The sequence below is a fragment of the Varanus komodoensis genome, unplaced genomic scaffold, assembly GCF_004798865.1.
Source record: "Varanus komodoensis strain SLA01 unplaced genomic scaffold, ASM479886v1 scaffold14_1, whole genome shotgun sequence".
Classification (NCBI taxonomy): Eukaryota; Metazoa; Chordata; class Lepidosauria; order Squamata; family Varanidae; genus Varanus; species Varanus komodoensis.
In genome coordinates, this window is record NW_025335438.1 from 3535217 (window position 1) to 3553652 (window position 18436).

Genomic DNA, 18436 nt, shown 5'->3' on the forward strand with positions numbered 1-18436 from the left:
TGTCTTAGAACTCATTATTAAACTTATGCCGTGGCAATGAAGGAGGCAAAGAGATCTTATTTTTCCACCTCCACTGCATCCTCTCAGTGCCATTCAGTGTTGCTGTTCCAAAGTAGTCCAGGGAATTTTACAAACTAGTCCAGTGAAAGAAACACTGGAACCCTTGGTGGTTTGCTGCAGGGAATTTGCACAGCACTTTGAGGGTAAAATTGCTTGGATCTATCAGGAGTTGAACTCCTTGGTTGATGCAGCTAAGGTGTCCAATGCACTGCCTAGTATGAGTTTATTGGATGAGCTTCAGTTGTTGAGGCATAAGGATGTGGCCAAGGTGCTTGGATTGGTTCAGCCTACTACCTGTATGCTTAACCCTTGCCCATTTTGGCTGGTCTGCTCATTCAAGGTAAGGAGGGGGTGCATCCTTGGGTCCTGGAGGCTGTGAATGCCTTGCTAAAAGAGGGAGTGGCCCCAGTCTCATTAAAAGAGGCTGTAATTATACCACTCCTGAAGAAGGCCAACTTGAACCTGGGGGACATGAACAACTATAGACCAGTTGTTAATATCCCCTTCCTGGCCAAAGTGCCCAAGCAGCTGGTGGCTGGCCAACTCTAGGCTCTCTTGGATGAAAGGGACCATCTTGATCCATTTCAATTGGGATTCAGACCTGGATTCAGAATGGAAACTGCCTTGGTTGCCGTTTGGGATGACCTATGCTGGGAGAGGGACAGGGGGAATGCAATCATGTTAGTTTTCCTAGACCAATCAGAGGCTTTCAATATCATTGACCATGGTATCCTTCTGGACAGTTTGGTCAAGCTGGGAATGAGAGGCACTGCATTGCCAACAGTGTCCAGAAGATGGTGCTGGGGGATTATTGTTCTGTGCCATTTATGCCATGGAGTTTTGCAGGGCTCAGTCTTAATTCCCATGCTCTTTAACATCTACATGAAACAGTTTGGAGGTCTTTGGGGGGTGTGGGCTGTGTTGTCATCAGTAAACTTCCTTTTCATCTAATGCAGATGTTGCAGTGGCTGTTCTAAATCAGGGTCTGGCCTTGAATAATGGATTGAATGAGGTCTAATAAACTGAAAGTTAATCCAAAGAAGACAGAGATACAGTTGGTGGGAGGATTGTCTGTTCAGATGGGGGACATCTTGCCTGTACTGGATGGGGCCACACTCTCCTAAAAGGACAGGGTTTACAACTTGGGGGTGCTCCTGGACCCTGAATTGTCCCTGGAATTCCAGGTGAATTTGGCTGCCAGGACCACCTTCTATCAGCTGAGGCTAATATATCAACTGCAGCCATATGTGGACAGACAGGACCTGGCAACATTCATCCATGCACTGGTAACATTGTGTCTAGATTATTGCAATGCACTTTATATGGGGATTTTCTTGAAAACAGTCCAGAAACTTCAAGTGGTCCAAAATCAGGCAGCTAGACTGTTAATGAGAAAAGGCAGATATGATCATATAAAGCCAGTCCTCTACCATCTCCATTGGCTACCAGTTGAAGTCCAGGCCCAATTCAAGGTGGTAACATTAGTGTTTAAAGTCCTAAACGGCTTGGGGCCAGGGTATATAAAAGAGGACCTCTTGCCATATGAACCTACCCAGCCCTTAGATCTGCATCTGAAGCCTTTCTAAGGGAGCCCCCTCCTCAAGAAATAAGGAGGGTGGTGACAAGAAAAGGAGTGGCACTCCTTTTTGGAAGTGGCACCCCAACTCTGGAATGAGCTCCCCAGAGAGGTTTGCCTGACACCTGGTGGTATTTAGGTATAATCTAGGAATGGACAAATATATGGATATTTGGTCTGCCCTTGCTGAAGTTTATGCATGTCTAAGAATAGCATATTTTGCCATATATAAGATATAGATGTACATATTGCTATGAATCTATTGTAATGGATATAGTCAAATCTACTGTTAGAAAACTGTAAACTTATTTTATGCTGATTTTTATGTTGTGATTTATTTAAATTCAAAATAAATAACCCTGTCCAATTAATGAAAGGAGTACAGAGTGTGGTTTTACTGAGATTTCTGTTTCTTAAAATGTTTATTACTGTATTTTAAATCTTTACAGTGCTCCTAGATTTTATTGTTATTATTTTGTACTGTAGTTTTAAAATTTTAAATGTATTACTATTTATCCATTAAATTTATAGCCTGCCTTTTTTTCTTGCAAAGAACTCAAAGTGGCTTACATAATACTGTTCCTCCTGCTCTCAATCTTATCCCCACAATAACAACCCTGCGAAGTTGGTTGAGCTGAGAGTCTGTGACTGGCCCAAAGTCACCCAGTTGGCTGAGCAGGGACTACGAGGGTAGACCCCAAGATCACCTGAGTCTCAGTCCCATGCTCTTAGCAACTATACTATTGTATTTTATCATGCTGTATTTTACAGCTGCAACTGTGGTGAACCACTTAGAGTACTTCAGGTATGCAGAGGTATGGAAATCTAATAAAATCAAACAAAAAATAAAATCTGTAGGTATTTTATCTACAAGCACTTTTCTGCAAGTCCCTTGCCAGTGAGAATTTATGGTTTCAGTTACATAGGCTGTGGAGAACTGGTTGGACTCAATTGTGTTATTGGCCCTTTCCAAGTAGCTTGGATCCAAGTAAATACTTAGGTGTGAGCAACAGCTTGCATGCGCTCAGCAGGTTATTTTAAACAGTAGACCTTAAATCCTATCAGAAATTGCTTTTTAAACTCCCCTCATGTTAGAATGGCAAAACAAGTATCTTCTTCATTTCCAAAACATAAATTATGAGGGGAAAAGCAATGAAAACCACATGCTTCTACGTATAAAACAACTAGGTACCAAGGAAGAAAGCATGATAGGACTGTATCCATTCCAGGAAAAGAGGCTGGCCAAGTGCTACTCAATTATGTGTAGTGGTATAGCCAGCATTTCCAACAAAACTGTTTCCAACATGAAGCATATTTTACAATTGTAGAAAAATTTTTGACACAGTCATCGGCTTTCCAAAGTATTTTTAAGTAATTTGAGTTGTACTAGAACATTTTTAAGATGTTTTCAAAAGTACATATTAGGTTGAATTACAGTACTGCCAAGTTTCAGTCTGTCATTAAAAAGTTCCATAACTTCTTTTATGACCCATTTTTTAAAAAGACTTAGACTGAATGGTGAACTATTCCCTTCACCTCAATCCAGCTGTTCATAATCTCTGCTTTCTATTGGATCCACTATACAGCTAGAAATTATACTAATTTAAGGATAAACATCCCATAAAATAAGTCAAACTAAATTTATGTGCTGCAGAATCAAATGGATTTAAATGGAAAAGTTAAGCACACACTTTAATCATGCTTCCTGAAATGTAATTCAAAAGTAATAATATCTGGGTGGCTTGTTTGCTCTGATTACAAAAAGGCAAAATGATAGTATTTTACAGTTCAAAATTTCACAGAAGAATCAAGTTTTATCACAAATTAAATTGTGATGCTGCAATTGTTAAAAGAATGTTGCATTGCGTTTCTCAAATTTTCTAAAGATTCAGTTCAAAAGGAAACAAGGAAAAAATACAGAAAAAGCGAAACAAGTGCCCCTTATTTTAAAAGCCTCTATTCCAAATCAATATAAAGCATGTTTAGGCAAAGAAGAATTCTACAACTCCCAGCATGACCAAACTAGCATGTCTACATAAGCATTGTGCCTTAAATGTGTGCCTAGAACCCCCTATGTATGCTGTAATAAATCTTATTGGTAAATATATTGAGCTATTCTCCTTTCAGGCTTTTCAGCGATTATAAAAAGCCCATCCCAGGAAAAAAGTATTGTAATAGTTCAATTTGCTGTATCAGTGTGCCTTCGTCCATTCTTTCAATGGCATGTAAAATGGGGATGCCAAGCCACTTGAACGAGGAAAGAATGGATGCTGATCGTTCTGGATTATACGGTACGGACTTTTGTGAGTCCAAACTAGCACTGCCAGGCAAGCGAAGCTTTCACTATGGCATTATTTCCATGCTGGGCTGAAAAATGCCATGTGAAGCTTTTAGGAAAAGACACGACGGCAGGGCTGAGGGGGGGGGTGCATGGTGGATGGTGACGACCTCCCTAGTCGCGACAGAGAGACGAACTGAAGGGGGGGGCGGGGGTAAACCAACAGGAGGGGCTCCTGTCGAGGAGGGCTACCTCACCCGGCTCAGAGCCTCTATTTCCTGGGGCAGGCAGTGAAGTTTATTGTTCCGCAGGCTTAGTTCTTCCAGGTTCTTCATCTTCCCCAAGTCCCGGGGCAGTCGATGCAGCCCCTTCGCTGTCAGTGAGAGAGAGCGCGTCCCGGGTCCTCCCCGCAAAGCCCGGAGCAGCTGCCATTCTGCCATCTTGGCTCTCTCCGCTGCCGGGAGCGCTGTCCAGCCATGGCGCCATAGAAACAGCGTAGGTAAACAAGAGCTACCTCCTTACCTTCGCGGTCGTCATGGAAACAAGAAAGCGACGCGACTTTCTCGTGCGGGAGGAAGCGCGCTACGGAAGCCGAGAGGAGCGCAGGGGGCGAAGCACCACGCGGAAGGGGAAAGGCGGGTCGCCGCGATGTGAATGAGGGGAACGTGGGAGGACAGCAAGCGTGGATACAGCTCTTGCACAACCCTAAAGGTCTCGTACGATCTAATGGCGATGGACAGAAGATCAGATTGTGTTAAATAAAATGTCCACGTGGAAACACTGCTAGGAGCTCTAAAGATCAGTTTCGAGGGGTTATCTGACCTGGCACCAGGTTCACAGGTCATTCTTTTCCAGGACGCTTTTGGCACAGATCGCTTACATAAAGCACCAACCATAGTACTGAATCCCAAAGATCAACTCAAACTTGTTCTAATACGAATGAAGGTTTATTTTGAAGGGGGATTGTATATCTTAGTAGCAGAGTAAATCTCTTGGATGCAGAAGGTCTCAAGTCCAATCCCTGCCATCTCGATAGAGCCAGGCAAGTCTCCTGTCAGATATCCTGGAGAGCTACTGCCAACCAGTGGGGTGTCTCATAATCTACCCCAGTTGACCATGGCTTGTTCCAGGGATTAACTAACCCCCTCCCCCCTTAACATGTTGTCCAAACTTAGGTTTGGCCAGAGGCTCCAGCTGATATCAGCTGGCAAAGTGTGGCTGTCATCAACTTCCCCCAGGTTCCAGATGATGTGAAAGAGCAGGATCCCTCATGAGCAATCCTGCATTGGCAAGTGTCCAGGGGAATCAACTTGATTCCATTCTATGTTGCAAATGGAGCCTGGGGAGACAGTGTTCAGAAAAAGCAAGGTGAAGTGGCTGGATCCCACCTGCTGTCATTGCAACAGTGGGGATGAGCAGGAATGAACCATTCTATTCTCCTTACTCAAGACAAACACAACACCTAAGCACCCTGAACCCCATTCCCCCTTCTCCCCAGCAAGTATAGGAGGAAATGGGGTGATAGGCAGACCAAGTGCCTATCACACACCATCTTTTCAAGTCCCCAGTCAAGACTGGGAAAGGGGTGGACAGCAGACACCAGGTTACACCCCACCTCACATCTCAGAGATGTTGGACAGCAAACCAGAATGGTGTGGTCAGCCAGGCCTCCTCCCAGGCACACCATAGCTGACAAGTGGAAAGGGGCACAGGATGGCGTCCATGCTTCTCAGCTGCAGCAGACCGCAGCTTAGCAGTGAGTCAACTTGTTCTGGACTTCCAAGCCCAGCACAAGACCACCCAGCCCTTCCTTTCTCTGTTCTGTCAGGAGCACTGGGTGAGGAAGTGAATGGCAGCAGCTGAAACTGCCCATTTTTGCCTGCTGGCATCTTGCTTTCTCACCCTTATTCATGTGGGGAGCTCCAAGATGCTAAAGGAGGTGGAAGCAGGGGACACAGCCCATGCCTACGCATCTGTCAGCTTGAGGGAAAGTAATTTCAGTTGCAAACCCACCCATACTGATAACAATAAAGTAGGATGCACAATAAAGTAGACTTGATATAAGACCATTCACAATACCCCTATGCTTATGGACATGTTTCTGGGCCTCTCAATCAGGCATTTTTCAACCAGTATTCAGGCCCATTGCCACCTTCCTGTCGAAGCTCAAGTGTTGTGCATACATGTTCTAGCAAACTTCAGGAGCAAACATAAGAGGCTGACCATTTTGACTGGACTGACAGTTCATATTCTGAGAATGAGATGTGCGCAGAGGAGTTGCTCTAACCCAGCAGGTCTGACAGTTCAGACTCCGATAATGAGATTTGTTGAAACAGACCCAGTTCCAGCTCCAGTCCAAGGCCCTGTGCCTGCTATAGGAGAGATTACTTCACGGGGCCCAGGCAACCCTCCCATGGGAACAAAAAAGAGCAGCAACCTCCTGAGGGGGGAGATTTAGAGATGGGGAGGCTATTGAATGGGGAACTCCAGCCTCTTGAGGAGGTGGACCCAATAGTCCGTCGTCACACTTGTAGGGTTGGCCCATTCAGGATCTCAGTGGGAGGAGTGAAGGCATGCCCAGTTCCACAGCACTCCTACCTACAGGGTCAGGATTCATATGCAAGGCTTTGGGTGAAGAAGGCCAGAGGGTTCACCATTTTGCTTTGTATATGCTCGAAATAATTATGTTTGGCAAGAAGTGCTGATGAGACTGCTACTGCTGGGAGAATTCAGCTCACCACATTCACGTTGCTCTGTAGACTATGGAGATGATCAGAGCAGCTGACACAGTAACACCCAGTAGCTGAGCAGCAACAGCTAGAGGAAAATGCATGATGCATCTGAATGGACATGGCTTAGAGCTCATTACTGAGCCTAATCCATGGCAGTGTGGGTGGCAAGGAGGCTATTCTTTTCCACCAGCAGTGCAGCCCCTTAGTGCCATCCAGCAGAGCTTTTCTGAGTGGTTCACAGCCTTTTACAAATTGGATCAGAGAAAGACACTGCGGAACCTTCACTAGCTCACTATGATTCATTTGCACAGCATGTTGAAGACAAAGTTGCTGATTTGTCATGAATGGGGCTCCACATTTAATGCAGTTCCATTAACAGAAGCATCCAGAGCAGCATCTGGTCCAATTTTGTTAGATGAGTTAGTTATTGAGGCCTCAGGAGGTAGACAAGGTGTTTTATTAAGTTCAGCCCACTGCCTGTGTGAGTGTCCTTGTCCATTATAGCTTATCAAAGTAAGAAAGGGTCCAGGAGGCTGTAAAAGCTCTTGAAAAGAGGATGTAGGCCCAGCCTCTTTAAAATACTTTTGGAAAAAAAAGGTCTAACCTGGATCCAGAAGACATTAACAACTATACGCCAGTGGCCAATATCCCCTTCCTGGGCAAGTGGTAGCTGAACAGCTCCAGGCACTCTTGTATGAAACAGATCATCCTGATCCACTTCAATAGAGCTTCAGGACCGGTTTTGGATGGAACACTGCCTTGGTCACCCTGGACCTCTCAGCAGCTTTTGATACCAATGATCATGGTATCCTTCTGGATAGGCTAGGTGGGTTGGAAGTTGGAGAAACTGCACTGCAGTGATTCTGCTCCTAGACTGGCCAATTCCAGAAGATAGTGCTGAGGGATTATTGCTCTGTGTCAGAGCATTTACGCCATCTGCATGATACTGCTGGGGGAGGTTATTGAGAGGTGTGGGCTGAGATGTCATCAGTATGCTGACAACTCAGCTCTACCTCTTTCATCTTACTCAGGTGGGGCTATGGTCACTTTGAATCAATGCCTTGGCTTGATAATGGATTGGATGAGGGCCAATAAACTAAAACTTAATCCAGGTAAGATGAAGGTGCTGTTGGTGAAGGGACTTTCTGTCCAGGTGGGTGCTATTACACTTCTCTTAGATGGGGTTGTACCCCCACCCCCATGGACAAGCTTCCTAGTTTGGGAGTGCTCTTGGATCCTGAATTGTCACTGGGATCTCAGGAGGACTCAGTGGCCTGGAGTACTTTCTATCAGCTTCAGCTGATTCATCAACTACAACCCTATCTGGCCAGACAGAACCAAGCAACAGTAATCCATCCTGTGGTAACCCCTCATTTGGATTATTGTAATACTGTCTACGTGGGACCGCATTTGAAAATGGTCTGGAAACTCCGATTGGTCTGGAAAAGGACAGCAAGGCAGCCGACAAGGACTGGCTGACATGAACACATTACGCCAGCCCTCTACAAACTCCGTTGGTTACCAGTTGAAATCCAGACCCAATTCAGTTCAGTTGAAATCCAGACCCAATTTGAGGTATTAACATTAATATTTAAAGGCCTGAATGGCTTGGGACAAGTTATCTAAAGTAGTACCTCTTCCCATATGTATCTACCCAAACTCTAAGATCATCATCTAAGTCCTTCTCGGAGAGCCCTCTGTGAAGGAAATTATGAGGGTGGCTACAAGAAGGGCCTTCTCAGTGGTGGCCCCCGACTTTGGAATAAGCTCCCCAAAGAGGTGTGCCTGGTGCCTTCTGTCTACTCTTTTTAGCACCAGGCAAAAACCTTTTATATGCCCAATATTTTAATAGTTAAAATATTTAAAAATTTATAAAATATTATTTTATCTATGTGTTTTATTGTATTTTATTGCTACTATACCCCTGGATTAACTTAAGCTGTGGCTGCTGTGGGTTTTGTTTTGTTTTTTTGTTTTGCTGTGTCCTATTGTTAGTTTATTGATGTATTATGTATGTTTGATTTAATATTATTGTTTTTATTGTATATGTTGTTTCTTATGACTTTGGCTAATGAGCAGCACAGAAATTAAATAAATAAATCTGTAATATACCATTTATTATTAGTTGCATTACAAACACTTTGGGAAGGTTTTTTTAAAAACATGATTAAATTAGAATCTATAGTACTTACAGATTTTCAATATATAGTACTTTTCCATATCCTTTATGTGTTGCAAAACTATTGAGCAGAATTAGTTTGCTTTAAGACATATCCAAGGACATCTAGCATTAAGTGTAAAGATGCACCCATCAATCTTGTCTGATGAATCATATGCACTAGCTTGTATTTTCTGTAATTGTGTCCGAAAGAGGTTTTATGGAATTATAATGTTCTCCTAATCCATATGCATGTCTCATATACCTAGAAGCAGAAACAAGTATTACAGAAATTAAGTAGATTCCTTCCAAACTAAAACAGAACATAGGCACAAAGACAAACAACAGGAGGGTTCACTTGTCATGGCAACCCTTGATTTTTCAAAACCCTGAGTTACCATGAGCAAGCCAGCAAACTGGTATGCGTAGCTCAATTGTTCACCTCGACTCCTCCAGCAGCAGCTAAACAAATCATGGAATCTCTGGCTTAAAGTGATGAAACCAGGAACTCTTGGCTTGTCTCTTCTGTCATAACTCAAGAACTAATCCTGGATTACAGTAACCCAAGGTTTCAAAAAAGCAAAGCTGGATGATGAAGCTAGTGTTTACTGGAAAACATGATTTTAAGTTAATTCTCAACTTATCACAGTTATTTTATGAATGAGAACATTCATGAAAAGTCCAATGATATCAGCTGGGGTAATAAAAAACCTCATCTTCTTTTAGCAAGGACACACAAGTTAGCTACACTGGAAATCCTCTCCCTTACTCACTCGTTACCCTGACAATGATTATTCCCTTTGCTAGATGGGCAAAAAAGCTCTTCTGGTGAAAATGAAGGTGTGGGGATGTAGAGGCGAAGTTTATTTCTGCTGCTGTACAGAATGAACACAAACCTCCAAGTTTAGAGGCTTATGATCATGGCAAAAGCACCATGCCTTAAGACTGCATTTCTTACCACATTTACATCTCTACACAACTATAAGATCAACATGTGAACAAAGTCCTTCAAGGCACTTTCACCCAGGCCCCATTACTTCCAAAAGCATTTTCACCTTTTTCCACTAACCTTTATTATATAGGGAAAAGTTGAAAATGATTCAGTGGGCAGAACTTGGTGTTGGTACTCACACTTTAAAGAAAACTCAAATGTTATACTTGAATCCATTTTAAAAGACTTTCCAATTCAAGTCAGTGACATTCAGAAACCAATTAAGTCCCCAGGGAAAACAATAATTGGTTTTGCTGCCAAGCTTTGCTCTAATTTCATGAAAGTGCTTTTACACTCTGAAGTGGCAAAGGGTACTGAATCTAGTACTGCCACTGTGATTCAGCTCATCTTCTCAAACCTGTGGGATTGCCCTTCAGTGCCACAGGTCTCTAACATAACCCAGAATGTCTAAGTCTGGAACAGGGCACATCAGCAAAACTCCTTTCTGCAGTAATTTCCAAGTATCAGTCACATAACATTCTTCAAACACAAAACTCCTAAGAACGTAACGTATCTACTTACACAAGGATTAGTGGCTTTCTACTGTATTCTTCGCCAACAATAATAGGAGGTGAATCCATTTGAATTACTTCAATTGGTGTTTTCAAGATGTGTGACAGAGCCCTTAACTGTAAGGCAAAATCCATTTTTCTGTTAATAAGGTTTCCTTTTCACATGGCCACAAACAAATGCCCTTTTCCTCAATGTGCTGAACAGAGATCTGGAATGAAATTCTACAATTCTGTCATCTGTTTATTAGTTTCTGATGCTTATTAGTAGGAAATGTTTCTACTAATATTTGGATCAAACCTCCTCGTTCAGAAGGAGGCTTGATCCAAAAGAAAGAAGCTGCTGCCAGCAGAGCAGGAGGAGCAATTTTTTCATCAGTCCTTTTTGTTTCTGCTAGATGGATTTCTGAGCTCATCTAGAAGAGCTGGGGTTCTACCCATTCTTGGGGTTGTGAGAACTACAGAGGCAAAAAGATACAGTGGAGCCCAGCCTCTCTTTATTCTCTTGACTGATCACCACAATCACCCCCCCCCACACACCTTTCTGCTCCCTGAAGTCAGGTTTATGGAAGACCTCCATAACCAGTCTATGCAATTCTTCCCCAGCTCTGAGAGAGTAGGGTGAAGCTGACTGGAAACCAGCATCTACAGTGGGGTCAGGGGAAGGCAACTTCCATAAGCATGGGGCTTATTTTTGCTCTCCTCAACCCTGGTGCAGCAGTGTAACCTGGGGGGGGGGGGCGCTACAAGGCAGCTGGAAAAGCCATTTGCCCATTTTCTGCCAAAATTCAGTGACAAATTGCTGCACCTGTTGAGTGGTAGTATTAATACAGCTTGTTTCCCAACTACACTAACTCTTTTTGTGTTCCAATAGGGCTGTAAAGGGGCAAGGGGGCTCAAAAAAGCAGAGTCCCATTCATTATTTATCTCTGCATCCAAACTTTGCTCTCCAAAGTATCTCAAAAGCCAACATCTTAAGGGTATCAACATTCATAGACTCTAGACCATTCATATCAGATTCAAATGCGTTTGGGTTTCTGTGAATACAGTCAGTAGATTCTACTGTAGACCAGTTTTTTTCTGAGCCCAGCTGATTCCACGGACTTGTGGGTTAATTTTTCAGCTTTGGAGGGTGGGATTAGTACTTAATTGCATTAGCAGTAGAAGAATGATTTTTAAAAATCCAACTCTGTCAATTATCAGACAAAGGGATGAAATACACTTGACAATCTGCAACACTGAGATAGAACAGATGAAGTAAGATCTAAACATCTCTAGATTTCCTAAGAAAATTCAAGCATTAGCATTTAAGAGATTAGGAAAGTATGGGAAGTTGTACTTACTTCTAACTGACCACCCCAAGCAGCTGTGTTTGCTATATCATAACAGTATTTTTCAAATTCCTCTGAGGAGGAGGAAAAGGACATTCAATTAATTTTTTAATATTTCAGTGTTGGCAGATAAAGTTTTAAAAGATGTGTTACAACAGATATGTTATTCATAGGATTTTTCTAATAAAGCAGGCGGCAACGGAAACAAAGGAAGATGTAACACTGTCAGTCACTGAAAACTAAAACAGAAGAATGAAAGAATGTTTGCTAGTAGATGGCATGTTTCACATGATTATGGTGGAGAAACAGACCATGGTGGCTTATTTGCTACTAACCCCACATGTTGCCTGGATAAAAACACCATGAGCATTTGCCGTGGGTAACAATCCGGATGGCAAAAAGATATCCTGACCAGGTTCACACAACATAATAATCTTCACTGCTGAGGATATTTGCACAAATCTGCCTAGCACACAACAGGCGAGGGACAGGGGAACAAGCCGCTGTGGTTTTTTCACCTCCCATAATAGGGCAAACCCAGTCAGAATAAAGGCAGGAAATGCAAGAAAATGATCAATTTGATAATCAAGTGTTTATTCTTCCAGATTGCATAGTTGCTCCATTTTGGGATATTTCCTTGGTTTACACAGAAACATGTCAAAGAACACAATACTGCAGTCAAATTTGTTAAGCTATCCTTAAGTCTTAGGCCCTCAGTTATAAAGTACTGTTAAGTAAATATTTTTATATCTTACTAAAATTGGTCGTTCACATTATCCTGGGTAAGAGTTATTGGAAACATACTTTGCTAGAAAGAACATTTGATAAACACAAAGGAGCTTACTAGCATGCATGGGATTGGATGAATAATGTGCACAGCAACTAGTTGAGATCATTAAGGTTTGCAACGTATGTCCCTATTATATAACCGAAAAAAACATTAAAAGACTTCATAGTGATATTCTTACTAGAGCAGCTATTATAATAGAAATGTGTTAGTGATGATGCATGTAGCTTACCTACCTTGGCTGTACAAGTCTCCTGTATTTGGATTTGTCAGAAATGGGAGGAAGTCATCCCTATGACTTCTCATGTACTCTGCAGTCTGACTTCTAAGAGTTCCAACAGTCCAGGAGTTCTGTTGCTCCTTGAGTTGATCTTCAATAGCTCTGTACATGCAGTGACCATCAGATGGGATCTGCTTAATTTCCAATTGCCTTGCTGCTAAAATGTGTGCAAGTTTCTGGCTTTCAAGGTGCCTAGCACCTGTTAAATTTTCTATCTCTGCTTCTGCTATTCTTTCTTCTCTTTCCCTCTCCAAGGCTGCTTTTTTATCCTGTTTGGGAAAAGCACATATTGAACTTCACATCTGACTACATGATGAATATAGTACTTCTTCCAAAAGTGTTTCAAGTGTTTCTCACACACTAATATGTTCTGTTCTGTTATTATTCAATGGTACTTGCATGTAAAGGACACGGTAAAATTTTCATGAAGTTCACTCACCATATATCATGTCATTTATGAAGAAACTAAAACATCTGGTTGAATCCAAAGTAGGGTTTCCCAGAGTTCTATTTGTACTGGAGGAAGAAGGTATGTATTTGTATTCCTGTGTCCCCAGTCCTCCTGAACAGTCGCTTTGAAAGGCTACAGGACCCAGAGATGCCTACAGAAAATTTGAAGATTGCTTCCCCTTCTTCCTCCAGCATAAAGTCACTGCTGGATCCTAGGGCCTTCTGTGAGTAAAAGGAACACTTATATTCACTGAATGGCCAATCTGTATCCAATCCATGGTACCCAGTAGTTATAGATATTCCATAAATGCACAAATGCAAGATAAATTTCACACTGGGCGCGCACGCGCGCGCGCGCGCGCGCGCGCGCTCTCTCTCTCTCTCTCTCTCTCTCTCTCTCACACACACACACACACACACACACACACACACGAACTCCTCCCTTTCTCTGGAAAGCTACATTCAGCGTAATAACACAAACAGAGCCAACCACAGTTCCCACATGGTATCACATCTCAGTGCCATCCTTCAGGCACTAGTTCTGGCACCAAAGCAGACATCTTGCATTTGGTCTTTCTTGTCACTCATAAAACAGTTAAACTAAGGAAATGTCTGCATCTGAAGGAATCTTACCCGTCTCTTCTGTGCTTTAGATATTCTAGGAGGCTGAATTTGTTCTGTACTTTCAAGCACCAATCTTGCAATATTTAGGGTTGCTGAACAGTCCTAAATAAAAATAACAGTTAACTAAAATATGAAACTAATAGCTTCTTGATCTTGTCATGTCCCCATTTCTAGCTAAGTTGCACTGCAGATATCTGAAATTTCATAATGGTCACAAACTTGATATTTCATACTATTCTTCCTGCAGTCTATCACCACCCCACTCTGTATGTGTGTATACATTCTTACTTTTATGTAATTCCATTTCATTTCTATTTCACTTTTAAGCTTTAGAGATCTCTTAAATTTTCAAAAGGAAACTGAGTAAGGCAACTATCATGCCACTCTAGAGGTATCATTTAACCTTGACTGTAAAACCATATGTGTCTGCCACCTTGGCCTAAGGATTATATGGGGAAAGTTGTTGGCAATGGGTTCACATGCAATATTCAAACACTTTTTTTTTTGGCCAATATACTAGTTCCAAAGACAGGATTCATGAACAACCAGCAGATACGGTATACAGCCTAAAATATCCAGACAAAGACCATTTTAAATAACCTTGTCTTGCCAGCCACCTAAAATAACAATGATGCAGCCTGATATGCCTAAGTTGGCAGAGCCATTCACAGAAAAAGTCTTACACCTGGTCATCTGTGGATGACATTTCACAGAGTCAAGGGATCTGAAACAGCTTCAAATAATGATTAGAATGTTCAGGGAAGACCATATGGAAGGAGGTAGGCTTTATCTATCTCCAAGCTATTTTGAATGTTAAGGGTTAACACCAGCAGCATAAATTAATCCCAAAAATAAACTGACAACCAACACACATCAAATAAAAACAAATATGATATAGTCAAAACCCTTGGCTTCAGTCACAAGATTATAACATTCAGTGTAATATCTGAACACTTTTCAAGGATAAACCAACATAAGAGGGTGTTACAACAGTATTTAGAAACATAGAAATAGAGCAGGTCAGAAGGGGCCTCCTGGGCCAACTAATCTGACCTCCAGCACCAGCCGCCTCCGCTCACATTGACAGACGGTCAATGTGATGGTATTTGATGGTACCTAGGATGTGACTATGATAAGATCTGACTTTATTAGAACAAACCAGTCAAAGCTAGAAAAAGGAGTCCCTCTCTACCCATGTCACCTGCACCTCTACTAGCAATGCAGGATGAAGAAGAATGCCAGAACTATGGAGTTGATATACTGTGGACTATCCAATATCCAAACCCTATCCAATATATGCTGCACAACCAAACCTGAACCAGATGATCTACCAACTAAGAGTTCACTTTTACTTGGATTTTCACCTTGTTATGCCCCATCCAGTCCTCCACAGCCACTAAAGAGCAATCCAGCTTTTTCACAGCCTCTCTAGGATCCTATGGAAACAATTGCTGTTCTTCATTTGAATACTGATAACTCCACATCTTAAATCTTCAAAAGACTTCATCCAATAGTTTAATGTAGATACAAAACAGCAAGGTAGAGAAGATGGACCAATAGTCCCTCAGTACTACCTTCTGAATCCTACCTCCCAGGACCAATGGACAGAGGCTTCCAATGAGAAAAACCCTAACTTCCTCCAGAAATGCAACCAGGAAATAAAGTACATTTCATAGAATTATCCTGCTCATCTCTATTTTACACAGTATGCCAGCCAAGAACTCTGTGTGTGCGCAAGCTCGCATGTGTGTGCACATGTGCTCCACTTATTCATGGTACATATAAGGAAAATATTTATTGCAACTAAAAACATAGCAATGGCTTCAAGGATTGAAACCCAGTTTCTTAGCAAACAGAAATAAACACGCCATTTTATTTACAGGCATTCAAAGCAATATGAACCCTAAGACCAAGAAAAAAAGGCACACTCATAAGGCTTTAAAAGTAAATTTCACTACAATACATACTTTATTCTGTTCAGGTAATGTTTTCTTTAGCTTCTCCATTTCCTCTTTGTGTTTCTGTTCCAGCTCAGCCTCCAGTTTGGAGACATCATCCAGTAGCTGTTTTCTCCTCTTTTTGTCATTCTTTGGAACAGCATTTTTCATTCCTTGGATTTTGGCTGAGGAAATACAGATGATGAAATAATTGGTAAGAAAACTAATAACTGAAAAACATTTGAGTTTAATTAACCTGAATATACTGCATTAAATGTATGACTACTTATTTGAGTTTGGTTCTCAAATTGTTAACATGGCACAGTGGTTAGAGTGTTGGACTGGGAAGCTGGGGAATCTAGGTTCTAGTTGTTACTTGGCCATGCAGCTCACTGAATGTCTCTGGGCCAGTTGCTCGCTTTCAACTTAACTGACCTCACAGGATTGCTTTTGTTAGAATAAAATTGAGTTCAAGATTACAAGACGAAAACAAGGCAAGATATAAAAGTAATGTAATAATTAGCACAACTGTGTTGTATTAGAAGTAGCCCTATCTATTCTTGCTTTATTATAAAGCTATATTCCAGAAAGTATCTCTCTCAGAGGGAGGATGGATTGCTCCAGCCATGTTGCTACTAATAGACAGAGCAATCCTATACCTGCTAACAGTCATAAGCTTGCTTAGATCCCCACCTATGAGATCCAAAACTGCTCCCACCTGATAGCTAAGGATCCCTGCTCAGACCTCCCTACCAACACTGCAGCTAACATTGGAAGAATCGTATTGGCTATGTCTCGGAGGTCATAAGAGCAACCTCGGATATAGGGTTTTGGGGAAGGAGAGACCTGTGGGACCAAGATATAATATATTCTTGTGGCACTTCAGCCTTTCCCCCACTCCAAGGCACAGCACTTAGGACAACCAAACTAGGCCATCTTAAGTACTTTGCAAGGCAGGAGGAATACAGAGGCAACTTTGACCTCTGTGCTTTTCCCACTTTGTACAGGATGCTTACAATCCTCCAGTTCAGAGAGTTACGGGCATCCTGATTGGGTTGACCCTATAATATTTATTATTTATGAGATTCAAACATTGGAACTGTTCACATAACTCAACGTCTTACCATAGATGATTTATCCGAAATGTGTGTGGGGTTAGCACAGTCACATTTTATATATGCAACACCTGCTCAGGAATTGACATGTATAAATGGCTTATGCAGGAATTAAACAACCCTTACATTATTCACACTTGCCAAGTTTGCACAACACAACAACCCTCATGCAAATAGGGCGCATAAGCAAAATGGCAGGCGCTGTAACTCATCATGGATTGAATAACCCATGGCAAGGAGTTATCATCCCAACCCAATCAATGTGACCTGATTTACACATTATTTATTTATTTATTTTATTAAAACATTTCTATGCCGCCCCTTGCCAAGGCCTCGGTGCGGCTTACAACATTACACTCACTAACGCATAACATGTGGTTTGTTGCCCTCTCTATATTGACAGACAATTAAAATGTGGATTGTTTTCCTAATTGCTAGGTTGTTTTCATTCTCCTTTCCCACTCTTTCCTGTATTCCAAATGCCTTGTGGCACCATGATACTAGCATGTAGAGCAGGTGTAAGTTTTTGGTTTCTTCTATTGATTCTCTAACAAATAGTCCCTTAAAACAGGGCTAGCCTTTGACCAGACATGCATAGGATTCCACAGCAAGAAATTTCTAGTCACTGAAATACCAAAAAGTTTGTGATGCCATTTCGCCAGCTTTCCCACATCTAGTGCACTCCAAATATTCTGGACTAGAGTTTTTAGAATTCCTGGCTACTGGCCACAACAGTTGGCACTTACGGGATCTGACGTCTAAAGCACCAGGAGGATACTAGCAGCACTGACTCTAAGTCCTTGAGAGCCCTTGGACAAAGCACCTTCCGAACGCCCCTCTCAAAGAATCTACCTTCTCACTAACTTCTTAACCGGCAGCATCCCTGCTGCTCCTCAGCATCCTCTCTAGGCCAGAGCCAGAGGCGAATGAAGAAGTGGGTTACAACGGCGAAAAAGTGCACATACAGAAAACTATTCTTAGTGACGCCTACTTGGGTTTGGGGCCTCAGCAGGTACTTATGCCTACCCCAGACGCCGTCCTGGGCATCTGGCATGTTCGTGTACATCAATGTGTACTCGCCCTCCTCCTTCCCGGCCGGTTGTTAAACGTACAATCTATCCCTTCCATTCAGAGGCCTGCCTCACTCAGCAGCTTGTATTTTGGCGTGGCCTTGCCCTGCCCTGCCCTGCCCTGGACGCCGGATCCTGCAACTTCCTCCAGCCAAGCATCGGCCGTCCTCACCTTGCAGCTCCCGTTTCTCCTTGCGCTGCCGCTTGGCAAGCAGCTCCAGCTCGTCTCCGTCCTCTTCTGCAGCCACCGCCAGCGGCGGCTCTTCTTCGCCAGGCCTGCTCATGGTGGCGGCGGTGGCGGCGGCCACCGCCTACCAAGCAGGAGCGCAGCCAGACTGTTCCTGAACCACGTGCGCGCCCAGCCTTGACGGGGAGGAAATAGCGCCAAGACACGCCCCCTTCCCCTTCTGCGCGCGCCTATCTCCAAGAAACTATAGAGATAAAAGACAGGCGGCACGGCAGAGGAAGGAAGGGCGGTAAAGGACGTTTGTGTGCCTACAGAAATAAGAAAGTGAAGAGTAGTCGTTTCATTAGAAAC

General features: G+C 42.6%; 3 protein-coding genes across 3 annotated transcripts in view; all 3 read right to left on the reverse strand.

Moving 5' to 3' along the window:
- The window catches only part of LRRC69 (leucine rich repeat containing 69), a 39809-nt gene extending 31351 nt beyond the window's left edge, over window positions 1-8458 (reverse strand). The window contains exon 1 of the mRNA XM_044423770.1: window positions 4172-8458. Coding sequence (XP_044279705.1) covers window positions 4172-4354 — 183 coding nt within the window. The 5' untranslated portion in view covers window positions 4355-8458. The remainder of the gene's footprint in view (window positions 1-4171) is intronic.
- SLC26A7 (solute carrier family 26 member 7) overlaps window positions 1-8958 on the reverse strand; it is a 157942-nt gene extending 148984 nt beyond the window's left edge. The window contains exon 1 of the mRNA XM_044423758.1: window positions 8839-8958. The gene's annotated coding sequence lies outside the window, so the exon portion shown is untranslated. The remainder of the gene's footprint in view (window positions 1-8838) is intronic.
- On the reverse strand, window positions 8734-18269 carry OTUD6B (OTU deubiquitinase 6B). Its single transcript, XM_044423771.1, has 7 exons — window positions 18071-18269; window positions 15744-15898; window positions 13786-13878; window positions 12659-12971; window positions 11648-11709; window positions 10318-10424; window positions 8734-9069 (listed from the first exon to the last, which is right to left on the reverse strand). The coding sequence occupies exons 1-7, from the start codon at window positions 18180-18182 to the stop codon at window positions 8985-8987; spliced, it is 927 nt and encodes a 308-aa protein (XP_044279706.1). The 5' UTR covers window positions 18183-18269; the 3' UTR covers window positions 8734-8984.
- Window positions 18270-18436: the final 167 nt, after the last annotated feature.

Bases quoted from the DNA above. Each gene is read 5' to 3' on its own strand.
- OTUD6B (XM_044423771.1), bottom strand. From the start codon at position 18,182: ATGAGCAGGCCTGGCGAAGAAGAGCCGCCGCTGGCGGTGGCTGCAGAA. The intron at 15,899-18,070 runs GTGAGGACGGCC...GTATTTCCTCAG, and splicing joins GGAGAAACGGGAGCTGCAAG to CCAAAATCCAAGGAATGAAA. The intron at 12,972-13,785 runs GTAAGATTCCTT...TTTCCCAAACAG, and splicing joins CTAAAGCACAGAAGAGACGG to GATAAAAAAGCAGCCTTGGA.